General features: G+C 46.3%; 1 protein-coding gene and 1 pseudogene across 2 annotated transcripts in view; one reads left to right on the forward strand and one right to left on the reverse strand.

Annotated features, from left to right (window-relative positions):
- The window catches only part of MROH7 (maestro heat like repeat family member 7), a gene marked incomplete at its 3' end in the record, with an annotated part of 43,035 nt that extends 26,426 nt beyond the window's left edge, over nucleotides 1-16,609 (reverse strand). Inside the window, exons 1-6 of the mRNA XM_081305615.1 lie at nucleotides 16,522-16,609; nucleotides 14,535-15,692; nucleotides 4,131-4,180; nucleotides 3,270-3,353; nucleotides 2,198-2,277; nucleotides 1,810-1,939 (exon numbers count right to left, since the gene is read on the reverse strand). Of these exons, the coding sequence (XP_081161741.1) occupies nucleotides 1,810-1,939; nucleotides 2,198-2,277; nucleotides 3,270-3,353; nucleotides 4,131-4,180; nucleotides 14,535-15,618 (1,428 nt within the window). The 5' untranslated portion in view covers nucleotides 15,619-15,692; nucleotides 16,522-16,609. The remainder of the gene's footprint in view (nucleotides 1-1,809; nucleotides 1,940-2,197; nucleotides 2,278-3,269; nucleotides 3,354-4,130; nucleotides 4,181-14,534; nucleotides 15,693-16,521) is intronic.
- Nucleotides 9,731-10,627, forward strand: LOC308656454 (nucleophosmin-like; annotated as a pseudogene). Its single transcript has one exon. The product of its transcript is annotated as a nucleophosmin-like (transcript).

Here is a 16,609-nt window from a genome sequence, read left to right on the forward strand (position 1 = left end):
GGACAGGAGGGGACCCAGTTGCTAGGGGTTAGCACCCTCTCTGGTTGCAGGGAAGAGGGGGCAGTAGGGCCCATGAGAACCACTTTCTGGCCCCACTTCTGAGACTCGCCTGATGTGTGATATTGGACAAATCACTCCCCCTTCATGGGTTCCAGTCTCCTTACCAACAAAGTGGTAATTATGATCTTTGCACTTCCTACCTTAAAGGGGGAGAAAGCAGAGAACCAGCATTTATTGAGACTCTGCCATGGGCCAGGTGAGTGCCTGGTGATTTGCATATCCACATCCTCAAATTGAGGAGACACTTGTCCAAAGTCACACAACAAGGAACTGTCAGGTAGTGAGGAAGGAATGAGGGCCAGCCTTACTTTCATTATCTCTGCCCTGATTAAGACCCAAATGGAGTCTCCAAGTTGCCTTAAAGGAGCCGTCTCTCCCTTGGCTCACCATGCAGCAATGCTGGAATTGTTCTATGGCTGCAGCAACCACACACACATAATGCTAAGCAGTGGGTTTGTATCACTTTGGGGAAGGCCCTCCTTTCCTTGCCTCCCCTCCTCCTGCTGGCTCCCCAAGTATATCTCCCAGGTTGTCACTGTCCAGGCTTCTTGAGTCTGCACACACCCTGGAGCTAGTGGCCCTTTGAGGTACACCACAACCACCAAGCAAACTTCACTGCCAACTACCTCCTTCTTCCCTCCCATTTGCTGCTGATTACTGTGCAGAACTTCCCTCTCCTGGCCAGACCTGGTACTGCAACAGGGCCGCCTGCTCTTCCCGCCTGTAAATGATGCCTTGCCTGGCCTTCTGGGCTTCTCTGAGGGCCCCAGCTCCACACCCAGAGCCCTCCAGCTGTGTGCATGGGCTGGCTTCCCCTGCTCTCTAGCCTGGCCTCCCTGAACTTTTGTTTCCAGCCACACTGCCTGCTTGTGGTCCTTGCAGTCACTATGCGGTCTGTCCACAGGCTTCTGCACAGGCTGCTCCTTCTGCCTGAAATACCCTCCCTTCTGCCCCCTCCTTCAGTTCTTAGTTCTCTTTAACCTCAGCTCCAGAATCATGACCCCGACCCTCTCTAGGCCATGTCTCCCATTTTAGGCTCTTTACAGCACCAAGACTTTCTTGTGTGTAGCACTGCCTGCTGGCTGCGATTTTACATTTCTTTGAGTGAACCTCTGATAATGTTCCTCCACCCCGAGCACTACTGTGAGGTCCCCACACTGAGCCGGGTGTGGAGAGGTACTGGCTAAGGGAGAGGATGGGTGAACATGCTTCACCCTGAGCTGGAATCCCTCTTCCTCAACCTTCCCCCCAACCTGGCTCCCCACTCATCCTGGACTGAAGGTCACTTCTACCACTTCTCCTGCGATGACATCACAGAAGTTCAAAGATGCTCAAATGAGCCCCTTGAGATTCTGCTCCTCTAGGTGTCTGCTCCAGTTCCCCATTCTTGCTTCCTTATGGCTCAGTCCTCAGCACCTGCCCCCCAACCCTGGCCACCTCCTCCAGCCATACCAATATCTGCCCACTTCCCTCTCTCAGGGCAGGGCCCAGAAGTGAAGGGCCCCCAGATGAAGAGGCAGCTTTTGCAGTGATTTTATTTACACACCAAATTTATCAAATGCCAGCTCAGGCCAAGAGAGGTGAGGTGAGTGACCCAGGCCACATGACTAAGGCATAGGGAGAGGCTCCTACCTACTCCCAGAACCTGGCCCTTTCTCTTGCCCACTAGGTGTCCAGAGACACAGCTCACTCCAAGCCCCCCCCCCACAGCCCTGGGGACACACCTGGGAAGGAGGGCAGGCACCTCACCTGGATGTCCTTTGCTTTGGCCTCGTCTCTCTCCTGCATGGCCTGCACGGAGGGCAGTGAGAACACACTCCGCACACACGTGTTCACCAGCTCTGCCCTCTCCCGCACACCCAGGATGGGCTGGGTGTGGCTGGGAGGAAAAAGGAAGTGAGGCATGGAATGAGGGAGGGGCTGCAGGTGCAGGGCAGGGGTGAGGGCCCCTGGCACAGGCCTGGATGCTGAGGTCTGAGCCACAGGAGGACGAGATGAGGTGGCACTAGGAGAGTGGGTGTGGAGGGCTGACAGCCAGGCAAGGACTGGGCCAGGGAGAGGGGAGGCTCGGAGCAGGGAGGGGCTCAGGGAAGGGCCCAGGAGAGACAGGCAGAGCCCAGAGGTAGGGTGTGGACACCTCAGTTGGGTCAGGGTCTCCATGGCCTGCCAGCGGACGGAGCTTGAAAGGGAATCCAGCGGCTCATCCTGGATCTGCCTCTGGACAGGGACCACAGAGGGCCAATGAGGACACCTGGTTACAGACCACCAAAGCCAATGCCACCCCTCCTCAAGGGAGCAGGTGCAACAGCCCTTCAGCCTGGGCAGAGTCCCCCACCAGCGGGGTCCAGAGAGCCAGCTCACTGCTCAAACTCTATCCTGAAACTTCAGTTCAAAATCCCAAACACCCCCAGCCCTCACCTGCTGCACCCCACATGGAGAACTCGGTAAAACTGTTCCTGCAGCAGCTTAGTGACAGAAAACTATTTTACCCACAGACCTGCCCAAGCAAAAAATACTACTCATGGCCCTGAAAGCTTCCTAGTTGGATTCCTCTAAAAGGACCTTCTACTTTTCACTTTTGATCTAGCACCTATATACAGTAGATGCTCAATGAATATGTGTTAAATGAAAGTGTACTGGGGATTGAACCCAGGGCCTCACACATGCTAAGCAATCACATGACCCCTGAGCTACACCCTAGTCTTCTCTCTCTCTCTCTCTCTCTCTCTCTCTCTCTCTCTCTCTCTCTCTCTCGTACACAAAGCCAAATATAATTTTATAAACTTCAGTGATTAACCTTGCCCAACTCATTCTGGTGGATAACAGAGAAGAGACTGCATTCAGCAATCCTGAAGTTGCCCACCAGGAGGAATTTCTGGGGAAAGAATGATTCAGTGATAACCATTTCCCATGCACAAGGCTCTGCAGGGAAAGCCCACTGGACTGTTCTCCCAAAGACACAGGCATTGTGACCCCATCGGCAAAATGAGGAGAGTTGGCTCAGAGAAGAAAAATAACCTGCCCAGGCTCCCTCAGGGTAGGTGGAGGGCAAGTAGAAAGGGAGCCAAGGCTCAAGTCTAGGTGACCTGTCCTTCATCCTATCTTCCTCCCACCTCACACCCACCCTCGCCCAGTCTCATCAATGGGTGGGCTCGGGAATTCCACCCCTTCCCACCCAGTGCCGCACACCGCTGTGGCCCCCCTCGCACCATCATCTTCTTCATCATGGACTTCTTCTTTCCTTCCCCTTCCAGCAGGTCCTGGCCCTTCTGGACAGCCTTGACATTCTCAGCCTTGGAACAGAACCACAGGGAAAGACCTACTGAAGCCAGCCCTTGGGGGGTACAGACAGCATCTGCTGACACCCAGCACCTTGAAAAGCCAGTCCCAGCATCAGCTCAAGAGAAATAACAAGTTTTTCCCCCTCCCCCCCCAGGGGAGGCAGGGAGAGCTTGGGGTGGGGGTGGGGTGAAGACTGGAGAAAAATCTTGGTGATAGGGATTGGGAAGGGTAATCCTGAAGGCCAGCATTTGGAGATCAGATATGAGAGATGGCAACAGTCCTCCTTCTCCAGGAAAAGACAGGGAGAGACAGAAAAGGTCTCGGCATCCAACCTGAAATTCCACCATTACCAACACTTAGGAACCTTCTAGAACATACCAGTCAAATTAGGGCATTCTGCTGCATGATAGAGGGAACACAGGAACCCAGCTCCAAGTAACCTATCAGTTACCCTATCTTAGAGGTGAAGAAGAGAAGCTAGCCATGAAATAAGTAAATAAATTTCAAATAGTAAAGAAAAAACAGAATGGAGATGGTGGTGGGGTAAAGATGGCCCAGAGTTCTTTTTCACTTCTATCAATGGAAAGGGCAAAGACCCAGATCCGGGAGGGAGTTCAGGGTGTGAGAAGAGAGAAGGGCAAGAGTAAGGCGATGACAAGAAGAATGCTCTGGGAGGAGGATGAATGTTCCCCAAATACAGGGCCTCTTGCTCCTGTCACCTTCTCCCTGCCCCCACCCACACTACCTAGGGGCTGGAGTTGGCCTGGGTGGATCCCCTGACTTCAGACCCCATCCACAAGCTGGTCTTGCTCACACTCGAGTGCCACCTTCATGTCACCTAGAAGGCCACACCAAGGGGCCAGTGGGCCTTCATTTGTCCAGTCTGCCCCACTGGCCCTCACCAGGTCCTGCAAATGCTGTGCTTCCAACGCCTGCTGCATGGCCGAGACCTAAACTGGGAAATGACTGTGTCCTTAAAAACTTTCATAGCGCACCTACTATCATGCCAAGCATTGCTCTAAATGCTGAAAATGCTTCTGTAAGACAGACGGACATCTCTGACTTGTGGAAGACTCATTCTAATGGAGGAGATGAACAAGAAACAGGAATGAGGCACACGGTGCATGAGAGGATGTTGGCTATTTAGAAGGAAGAAATGCCACCAAGGAATAGGAAGCTGGGCGGTGGGGAGGGGTGCCCCAGGAAAGTGGCTAGGAGTGGAGCAGAGGCATACCAGTGCCGGTTTGTTGTCATCTTCTCTGTTCTCTGGCACCTTCCTCAGATTTGAGGTCACTTTATCAAAGATTTCTGCATGTCACGGTTTCCATGAGAAGAGAAGCAGATAGAACATAGGGGGACTCAGGGTGCCAGAGTCCCTTCCCACCTGACACCCCCAACCCTCACTCCCCCAGCTGGCTGAGCTTGAAGTATAAATCAGCTCAGCTCACCCCCCCTACCAGAAGCCCTTCAGAGGAGCCACATTCCATTAAGCAGGAAGCCACCACCATTACCAGGACCCTCCCCCTCCACTTCCCAGTTTCATCTCCCACGGCTCTCCCACCCTGGCCTCCTCCAGTCCTGGACAAGTGTACCCCAAGGCCCTGACACAGGTCGTTTCCACTGCCCAGTCAGTCCCCTGCCATTCCCCCTTGTCACTCCGGGGTCCCTTCCTTCCCGTCTTTGCCTGCCACTCCTCAGAGACGCCTCTCCTGACCGTTGGGCCAAATGAGTGTGGCCTCCTAGTTACCCAGTTTATAAGTGACCACTTATTTGTTTCACTAGGCACCTGTTACTCCTCAGCCCCCAATTCTCTCACTTTTGGGGGGGTGAAGGCCCCCCTTTTCCCTGGGCTCTTCCGGTGTTCCAGCGACTGAGTCCCCCAGAATGCTGGAAGCCCTGCCCATCGCCCCCTCTTCAGCTGGGGGGGGGGGCTGAACCCAAACGTGGCCAAGAAGAGCCCCAGTGATTGCTACAGGGCAGGTACTGAGGTGAGCAGGGCCAGTTACGGGTCCTTTACTTATGGGTGCTGAGGGGACACTGAAGGTCAGCAGGTCTCTCTCAGAATTCTGAGGTCAAGAACCAGAACCTGTGAGAGCTGGAACTCTGGGGCACCTTGGCTGCAACCGCCAGAGGCTGCCAGGGGAAGGCGCCAACGGGGAGAACCCAAAGCGGGCCACGCTGGTGCCAAGACCTTGGCTTCCGATCACCGTCTCCACTGCCACCCACGGGGCTCCCTGGAGAAACAGCTGATTCCAAGACTTGGGCAGGGGAGCCCAGGATGCGCCCGGGATACCTCGTATCAGAAAACAAGGAAGAAAGCTTAAAGAATCAGCGGGATATTTCAAGAGAACAGGAACACTTACTTGAAGGGTATTCCACTGGCCAAATTAAGGAAATTTCGAATATCAAGAAAAATAGACATTTTAAGATAAAAGTTGAGATTACTATCAGCAGAATTCACCGAAGGAAATTCTAAAGGGTATCCTTCAGGCCAGAGATAATTAATCCCAAATAGAAGGTCTGAGACACAATAAATAAAGGAGCAACTGAAGGAGGTTAATATTTGAGAAAATAGAAGAATGTGAACTATATAAAATAAATAAGGGTTATGAATTTAAGAACTTAGAATTAAAATGTCTTACTGCAATAGCATTTAAATTGGGGGGAGTGAATTAAATGGGATTAACGTGTTCCTAAATCTTAAACTCTCTGGGAGAAGGATATTTGTATTGGGCAAACTGGACACTTTTATTCAACCTGTACATTAAAGCTTCTCTACAGAATCACTAAAAGAGCACAGAGGTGCTGGGTGGCTCAGTATAGTGTGTGGCTAACATGCTCCAGGCCCTTGGCTCGTCCCCAGAACTGCAAAACAAACTTATACAAATAAAAGACAGCAGAGGATATTACTTCCACCCAAGGAAAGGAGAGAAAGTGAGGAGAAACAACCACCCCAAAGCCAAAAGGACAGAAAAAGAAACAGAATCAGCAGGACAGAGGACACAAGCAGGTAAAGACACATAGACACCCAAGTCGTCACATTACATATGAGAGGACTGGGGCTTGGAAATAGCACTATATAGAGGACACTACCTAAGTCCATCTGTGGGTTTAATGAAATCCCAAAGAAAATCCCAGCTGGTTGTCATTCTATTTTACTTTGTGGAATTTGACAAGTTGTTCCTAGAGTTTATATGGAAAAGCAGAGCACTTAAAACAGAGGTTTTGTTGTTGTTGTTGTTTTGTACTGGAGACTGAACCCAGGGGCACTTTACCACTGAGCCACATCCCCAGACCTTTTAATTTATTTATATTTAGAGACAGGGTTTCACTGAGTTGCTTAGCACCTCACTAAGTTGCTGAGGCTGGCTTTGAACTCGTGATCCTCCTGCCTCAGCCTCCCGAGCTGCTGGGATCCCAGGTGTGCACCACCATGCCCAGCATCTTCAGGAAGAGCTAAGTTGGAGGACTGTGGTACTAGATATCAAGAGTAACTAAATGTTCTCTCTCACATGTGGAACTAGAGGAAGAAAGGAATAAAAAGGAAGCTTGTGAAAACAGAAGACAGACCACAGAGTAAAACTAAGGTGATGGAACAGAAGGGACAATGGGAGGACACAGAAAAGTCCTGGGGAACAAATCTACAAATTATGCTATGTTCATGTGCAAATATACCACAATGAATCATGCATATATTTATAATGCACTAATTAATAAAACAACAATAAGAATGGAAGAGAGCCGGCGGGGTGGCACCACGCCTGTAATCCCAGTGGCTCAGGAGGCTGAGGCAGGAGGATCATGAGTTCAAAGCCAGCCTCACCAATAGCAAGGCACTAAGCACCTCAGTGAGACCCTGCCTCTAAATAAAATACAAAATAGGGCTGGGGATGGGGCTTAGTGGTCAAGTGCCCCTGAGTTCAATCATCAGTAACCCCCTCCCCTGCCCCCCCAAAAAAGAGTGGAAAGGTGATCATTAGAACAGGGCCAGTAGATTGGGGAGAGGGAGAAGCGAGGGAAATGGAAGGTACTGGGGAATGAGACTGATCAATGCTATGTGCATGTAAGAATATGGCCCCAGGAAGCCACTAGTATGTAGAATTATAATGTCCATGTAAAAAGAAGTTTTAAAAAGAGTAACTCTAAAACCCAGTAATTAAGGGGATGGTTAAAGGTACGGCTTGACATGACTGCAGCCATCTTGAGTCATTAGTGACAATACCAAATGTTGGTGAGGATGTGGAACACACTGAACTCTCACATTGTGGGAGGGTAAGTTAATTCAACCACTGCTCTAGTTTGAACCCTGTGTCCCTCCAAAATTCATGCTAAAACCTAGTCTCTAATGCCACAGTACAAAGAGGGATGGACTTTAGGAATGTTAGGTCATGAAAGTTCTTCCCTCATGAATGAGATTAGCCTCAACTAGGTGCAGTGCAGCGCACCTGTAATCCAGTAATAAGGAGGCTGAGGCAGAAAGATTGCATGTTCAGGGCCAGCCTGGGCAACTTGTCAAGACTCTCAGCAACTTAGTGAGACCCTTTCTCAAAATAAAAATAAAAAAATAAAAAGGTCTGATGGTATAGCTCAGCAGTAAACCGTCCCTGGTTTCAACCCCCAGAACTACAAAAACAAAACAAAAGAGGCTTTACACAGCCTTCAACCTATTCTTCCCCTTCTACCTTCATGAGAACACAGCATTTGTCCCTTCTGCCATGTGAAGATATTGTAAGAAGGCTCTCACAAAACACCAAATATTGGTACCTTGATCTTGAACTTCTAGCCTCCAGAACTCTGAGAAATAAATTTTTGTTATTTATATATCACCCAACCTCTGGCATTTTGTTACAGCAGCAAGGACCAACACAACTATTTTTAAAAAACTATTTGGCGATGTCTACTCAAGCTGTAAATACGCATACACTATGACTCAGAAATTCCACTCTTGGATAAAGGTCTCTACACCAAAAGTCATATACCAAAAGGTTCACAGTGCTGGGAGCAGTGGGGTATGCCTGTAATCCCAGCAGCTCAAGAGGGAAAGGCAGGAGGACAAAGCCAGTTCAAAGCCAGCCTCAGCAATTTAGCAAGGCCCTAAGTAACTTGGTGAGAAACTCTCTCAAATTTTTTTTAAATTACAAAAGGGCTGGCAGGGGGAGTTCAGTGGTAGAACCTCTGTGGGTTCAATCCCTTAGCAAGGCATTAAGCAACTCAGTGAGACCCTGTCTCTAAATAAAATACAAGATAGGGCTGGGGATGTGGCTCAGTGGTAAAGTGCCCCTGGATTAAATCCCCAGTATGTATGTATGTATGTATATGTGTGTGTGTATATATATATATATATATATATATATATATATATATATATATATCCTGAATAACTGAACAATCTTGAAAGAAGAAAACAGAGCGAGAGGTCTCACACTCCCTGATTTCAAAATAACATGGTACTAGCACAAGGACAGACGTGAAGACCAACAGATTAGAATAGAGAACCCCAACATAAATGCTCCCATACAGGGTCAAATGATTTTTTAATAAAATGCTAAGACTTCACTGGGGAAAGGACAGTCTTTTCAACAAATAGTGCTAGGAAATCTGGACATCCACATGTAGAAGAATGCATTAGGAATATAAGGTCTTCCTAAATCAAGGAAGACAGCCAGTTGCATTTTGGGCGCCTGGCGATGGGCCTGGGGAAATGGAGAGTTACTGTTTCATGGGAACAGAAGTTCAGTTTAATAAGATGAAGAGAGTTCTGGAGATTGAGGGTAGTGATGGCTGCACAAGATTGTACTCAACACTACAGATAAGCACATTTAAAATGGCTAACATGGGGTCTGGGGTTGTGGCTCAGTGGTAGAGTGCTCACCTAGCACTGCAAGGCCCTAGGTTCGATCCTCAGCCTCACATAAAAATAAATAAATAAATAAATAAATAAAGGTATTGACAACTACAACTAAAAAATATACATTAAAAAAGTAAATAAATGAGGGCTGGGCTGTGGCTCAGTGGTAGAGCGCTTGCCTTGCACACATGAGGCACTGGATTCAATCCTCAGCACTACATAAAAATAAGTGAATAAAATAAAGATATTGTGTCCATCTACAACTTAAAAAAAAGAATTTAAAAAGTAAATAAATGAAATAAAATGACTAAGATGGTAAATTCTATGCTATGTGTATTTTAACACAGTAAAAAGAAAATTGGAGGAAAACAAACCTTTTTAATTCAAAAAGAAATGAAGTTGAACCAGACAGATACACACACACACACACACACACACATATATAAACACATGCATACAAGAGTATATTATTAATATTTAAAGTATATTGCGCCCTGGCGTGATTCTGTCCTGCGCGTCTCTTTAGAGCAGGCACCCATTTTCCATCTGCCTTCTCTCCCACCTAAGTGCGTGCTACCACCCCATGGAAGATTTGATGGATATGGACATGAGCCCCCTGAGGCCCCAGAACTACCTTTTCGGTTGTGAGCTAAAAGCTGACAAAGATTATCACTTTAAGGTGGATAATGATGAAAATGAGCACCAGTTATCGTTAAGAACGGTCAGTTTAGGGGCTGGTGCAAAGGATGAATTGCACATTGTTGAAGCAGAGGCAATGAATTATGAAGGCAGTCCAATTAAAGTAACACTGGCAACATTGAAAATGTCAGTACAGCCAACGGTTTCCCTTGGGGGCTTTGAAATCACACCACCTGTGGTCTTAAGGTTGAAGTGCGGTTCAGGGCCTGTGCATATTAGTGGCCAGCACTTAGTAGCTGTGGAGGAAGATGCAGAGTCAGAAGATGAAGAGGAGGAGGATGTGAAACTCTTAAGTGTATCTGGAAAGCGATCTGCCCCTGGAGGTGGTAGCAAGGTTCCCCAGAAAAAAGTAAAACTTGCTGCTGATGAAGATGTCGATGATGATGAAGATGATGATGATGATGATGATTTTGATGATGAGGAAACTGAAGAAAAAGCTCCAGTGAAGAAATCTATACGAGATACTCCAGCCAAAAATGCACAAAAATCGAACCAGAATGGAAAAGACTCAAAACCAACAACACCAAGATCAAAAGGTCAAGAATCCTTCAAAAAACAGGAAAAAACTCCTAAAACACCAAAAGGACCTAGTTCTGTAGAAGACATTAAAGCAAAAATGCAAGCAAGTATAGAAAAAGGTGGTTCTCTTCCCAAAGTGGAAGCCAAGTTCGTCAATTATGTGAAGAATTGCTTCCGGAGGCTATTCAAGATCTCTGGCAGTGGAGGAAGTCTCTTTAAGAAAATAGTTTAAACAGTTTGTTAAAAATTTCCGTCTTGGTGCTGGGGATGTGGCTCAAGCGGTAGCGCGCTCGCCTGGCATGCGTGCGGCCCAGGTTCTATCCTCAGCACCACATACCAACAAAGATGTTGTATCTGCCGAGAACTAAAAAATAAATATTAAAAATTCTCTCTCTCTCTCTCTCTCTCTCTCTCTCTCTCTCTCTCTCTCTCTCTCTCTCTCTCTCCCCTCTTTCACTCTCTCTTAAAAAAAAAAATTTCCGTCTTACTTCATTTCTGTAACAGTTGATATCTGGCTGTCCTTTTTATAATGCAAAGTGAGAACTTTCCCTACCGTGTTTGATAAATGTTGTCAAGGTTCTATTGCCAAGAATGTGTTGTCCAAAATGCCTGTTTAGTTTTTAAAGATGGAACTCCACCCTTTGCTTGGTTTCTAAGTATGTATGGAATGTTATGATAGGACATAGTAGTAGTGGTGGTCAGACATGGAAATGGTGGGGAGACAAAAATATACATGTGAAATAAAACTCAGTATTTTAATAAATAAATAAATAAAGTATATTGCAAGCTGTGCTGGTGCAGGTCTGTAATCCCAACAACTAGGGAGACTGAGACAGGAGGACCATAAGTTTGAGGCCAGCTGCATCAACTTAGCAAGGCCCTAAGCAACTTAGCAAGACCCTGTCTCAAAATAAAAAATAAAAAGGGCTGGGAATATGGCTCAGTAGTAAAGTGTCCCTGGATTAAATTCCCAGTACCAAAAACCATAATGATGATGATAATGATGATGATGATAATAATAATAATGTATTATTCATGGTTATATTTAAAATAATAGTTATACATAAAATTTATTTAAAATTTATTAACTATATATAGTTAAAATTTAAATATAAATATAGTTTTATTTAAATGTAGCTGGGAGCAGTGGCACACACCTATAATCCCAGTGGCTAAGGAGGTTAAGGCAAGAGGATTGCAAGTTGAAGGCCAGCTTCAGCAACTTAGCAAGACCCTGTCTCAAAATAAAAAATAAAAAGGGCTGGGGGTATAATTCAAGGTAAAGTGCCCCTGGGTTTGATCCCCAGTATCCCCCCCAAAAAAAAAGAACAAAATGCAAAGGTAACCCACAGAATTGCACAAAATATTTTCAAGTCATATATCTAATAAGGGAATAATATTCAGAACATGTAAAAACTACAACTCAACTACACAAAAAAACAAATTCAAAAATAGGGAAAGGATTTGAATAGATATTTTTGCAACAGAAATATACAAATGACCAAAAAAGCACAAGAGGGCTGGGGTTATGGCTCAGCGGTAGAGCACTCGCCTAGCACATTGGGGTGCTGGGTTCAATCCTCAGCCCCACATAAAAATAAAATAAAGGTATAAAAAATTTAAAAAAAACACACATGGAAAGATGTCACTAATCAAAGCCACATTAGTCACTAATCAAAGCCACAGTAAGATATCACTCTACACCCTTTAAGTTGGATTTTGGGGAGTGAGTGAAGGAAAATAAATGTTGGCAAAAACATGAAAAAATGGAAATCTCCTACATTGCTAGTGGAAATTACCAATGGTTTCTCAAAAACTAAATCCAGAATAACCAGTAGTTCCACTCCAAGGCATATACCAAGAGGAAATAAAAATGTGCATCTATATAAAACCTTGTGGGTAAATGTTCATAGTAGCATTACTTAAAATAGCCAAAATATAGAAACAGCCCATTTGGCCATTAACAAAATGTGGTATGTTCCTACAGGGGAATCTTATTCAGCCATAAAGAGGGATGAAATGCCAATACAGGCTATAACATGAATGAAACTTGAAAGTATCGGGCCAAGTGAAAGAAGCTAATCCCAAAGAACCACATACTGAATAATTCCACTTATATAAAATGCTCAAAATAGGTAAATCTATGCAGACAGAATGTAGATTAGTATTGTCTAGGGCTGGATATGGGTTAGGTAGGTGATTATATTTAAATGGTTCAGGGTTTCTTTTGGGGTGATAAAAATGTTCTGAAACTGATCATGACCATGGTTGCACAACTCTGTATATAATATAGCTTTTAGATTGTATACCTTAAAGGAGGGAATCAGATTTTACATAGTAAATTATATCTCAATAAAATTGTTTAAAATAAAACCTATTTGAGCCAGGTATGATACACACATGTATTTTCAGCTACTCAGGAGGCTGAGGCAGGAGCATCCTGAGTTCAAAGCCAGCCTGGCAACTTAGCAAGACTGTCTCAAAATGAGAAAAAGGGCTAAGGAGAGGCTGGGGTTGTAGCTCAGTGGAAGAGCACTGGTCTTGCATGCATGAGGCCCTGGGTTCAATCCTCAGCATCATGTAAAAATAAATAAATAAGTATAAAGATATTGTGTCCATCTACAACTAAAAGAAATTTTTTTTAAGAAATATTTTTTTAAAAAGGGCTGAGGATGTAGCTCAGTGCCCCCGAGTTCAATCCCCAGTACTTTAAAAAAAAAAAAAAAACACTATCAAAAACAAATTTCCTCTACATTATCAGAATCATCAATACCAAAGAGGGATTGTATTAAAAAGCAAGATCTAGGGCTTGGGCTGGGGCTCAGCAGTAGCGCACTTGCCTGGCATGTTTGAGGCACTGGGTTTGATTCTCAGCACCACATATAAAAATAAACAAAAAATAAAGGTGTATCAACAATTTTAAAAAAGGAAACAAGATCTGATTTATGATACCAATTAAAACCATAAAATAGCTAGGTTTAATCCATCAAAGACTGCACTAGACCTAAATTTTCCATATACCCTATAGCAAGGAAAACTTGAATACATAGATAAACCAATAGCATTCTAATAAAAATGCCAATAAAAGTTTTTGATGACCTATACAAATGTATTTTAAAATGTATGTGGCATAATGAAAGTCTATTAATTGCTAAGTCAATTTTTTTATACATTTATTTTATCTTTTTTATGTGGTACTGAGGATTGAACCCAGCGCCTCAGATGTGCTAGGCGAGTGCTCTACCACTGAGCCACAACCCCAGCTCCCTGCTAAGTCAATTTTCAGGAGGAATTTCCTTTTGAGGAGGAATTCTCTCATCTTCACAGATGTGAATATATATTTACATAGTAAATTATATCTCAATAAAATTGTTTAAAATAAAACCATGGTAATTTTTTAAATAAATCACACATGGTGTTGGTACATAAACAAAAATTGATTAGGAGAAGATGTTTATAGCAGCAGAAACTGATAGAGAATGAATTACAGAACTGCAAATCAGGAAGAAGAACCAGTTCCAGACAAGACTATAGGGTCTTGACCTGGTGGAGACCCTGAAGTCTCAACAGTGGTGAGCTGAGTCTGAGCTACCTGGCCACTGGCCAAACCTTGGCCTGAGGAGCAGGGCCCGAAATTTTTCCATAAAAAGGTGGACATTCTGAACGGAAGGTATAGTTGCTAAATAGACTTAGAATTTGGACACAATAGAAATATTATATAGTTCTGGGTGTGGTGGCGCATGCCTATAATCCCAGCGACTTGGGAGGCTGAGGCGGGAAGATCACAAGTTTAAAGCCAACCTCAGCAGCTTAGCGAGGTCCTAAGCAACTTGGTGAAACCCTGTCTCAAAATTTTTAAAAGGGGCTGGGGATGTGACTCAGTAGTAAAAAATGCTCTTGGGTTCAATCGCCAGGATCAAAAAAAAGGAGGAGGAGGAGGAGGAGGAGAACAACTCCTCAGGGAGTTTAAGCAGCTCATTCTAAGTCAAGTGCTAGGTCTCTGTGTGCTATTGCCATTGTGCTATCTGTTGCAGGCTGCTCCCTTCCTCTGTCCTCTCTGCTCCCCACTCTGCCCTGTAAGTCTGAGTATAGTCATCCTTTAGGGCTGTGGCCCTTCCTTACTCACCCTCAGGGAAGCTGTCGTTGACTACATTGTTGCACACCTCGGCCCAGCTGTCCAGATTCCCCTCCAGGGGCATGGTGCGAATGCTATTGTCCTCAGAATATTCCTGCTGGCTGCTCAATGTCAAGGTGGAGGTGTCACTGATCATGAGACTGGAGCCCATGCTCAGAGTCTCACTGGAGCCCAGGATCAGAGTCAGGCATGAGGGTGGCGAGAGGGAGGACCTGGGGCCATGGGCAGCGGAATGCATGCTGACACCATCGCTCAAGGCAGAAATCAGGGTCAAGCATGAGGCCTGAGTGACCATCATGTTCACATCAGGTCTGGGGAGACTATTAGAAGCCACGTTGACAGTCCCCTTTGAACTTGTGCTCCAGGTGGCACCAAAGGATCCTTTGGAAATAGACCCAGCGATGTTACATGGAGCCAAATTGAGAGTCTCATTTGTGTCTGCGGTTGGGGTGCCACCAGAATCTGCATCAGCATTCAGGTTTGGTGCGCAGATGTTTTTTGAGCCCACATCGAGAAGCTGATTAGAGCCAGGGTCCAGAGTAGTGTTTGAGACTCGAATAAGGGGTGCTTGTGAGCCCGACCAAGAGACACAGTGGCCCAGAACCAGGGCTTCTCTAGAATGGGACCTCATAAATGAGCTCAACTCGGGCCTGGAAGGGTTGGAGTTACTCTGACCCAAATCAAACATCTTGCTCGGAAGGGGCTTGCAGTCCTGCTCAGGATTCAGCCCAGAGTGGTTCCCTGAGCTCAGACAGGTGGCCTCTGCAGGGCCTGGGCTCAGAACAGGGTTTGAGGCTGGACTAAGGGACCCCTGTGGGTCAGGCTTTGAGATGAGACTCGGATTGTCTTCGGGGCTGGCAGTGTTATCAGGAATTAGGTCAGAGGCCTCCTCTGGAACAAGATTCAGAGTTGGATTCAGGTCTGGAACGAGAGGCACTCCAGGACTATGGGATGGACTCAAGATAGGATCAAGGGCCACATCCATGTTAGGCCCAGCGAGGGTACCAGAGTTGAGACTTGGTGTCATCTTTGGGTCTTCATGGAGGACCACACCAGCCATTGGACTCAGGGCCATGTGCAGTCTGGAGGTCTCTCAATGCTACTGCCCCTTCTTTTCAATAGCCAACTGTCGAGCTCCCTGCAGGACCCCTGAGAGAAGACAAAGGCCACTAGGCTGCACCTGTTTAAAACTTCCCCTGCCAGCTCACCATTCTTAGAATGAGGGCCTCTTGCTGTGACTTACAAGCCCTTGATGGTCCTTGGACCACCTTTCCAGCCCCATCACACCCTGTTCCCCTCCTTACTCTCTTGGTGTGTAACCCCCTTCTCTGACCACAGCCTGCTTCCCCATGACCCTGAACAAGCGCAATGCTCTTGGCTTCAAACCTCCCCCTGTCATCCTTTGCCAGTCCCACTACTCCCAGTAAAAATGCATCCCCCTTCATTCCAGCCACTCACTGAATAGTCTGGCCCTTACTAGGGTCAAGCTCTGGATGTCTAGAACTGTCTTATCTTGGACTCTGGGGCACTCACAGCTCCTAACACAACGCCAGGCACACAGGTGCAAGTCTACAATGGACAGACCAGGAACCTCTTCCGCTTTAGGTAGAAAAGGGGGAGGAGCCGAATTCCAGCAGGGTACCTGTGTCAGGGCCATGTAGGTGCACTAGCAAGGATCCCTGAGCCTTGGGGCACTGCAAGCCAGAGATAAGCTCTGAAGTTGCTAGAACTACTCTGCAAGTGGTCACAGCACTAGCCTCAAAGCCACGTTGGCAGAGCCACCTGTGGCCCTTGACAGCTGGCCTGTTCTGGGTGAGGCCGACTCTGTAGAGAAGAGCACGGGCCATACCAGTAACAGAACCTGCTCAGTGCAGAAATCTAACCACTGAGTGGACTCCCCAGTCCTCCACTACCACCACCCCCACACACACACACACCCCGGGGCCACGCTCCCTGCAGAATCATTGGGTTGGCTCACCTGCGTACATGGTGTTCTTAAGCAGGCGTGGGCCCCTAGGAGGAGATGCAGAAGGAAATCAAGTCAGGAAAAGAACAGCTTTTTCAAC

Source organism: Spermophilus citellus (assembly GCF_964194105.1).
Source record: "Spermophilus citellus genome assembly, chromosome: 9".
Taxonomy (NCBI): Eukaryota; Metazoa; Chordata; class Mammalia; order Rodentia; family Sciuridae; genus Spermophilus; species Spermophilus citellus.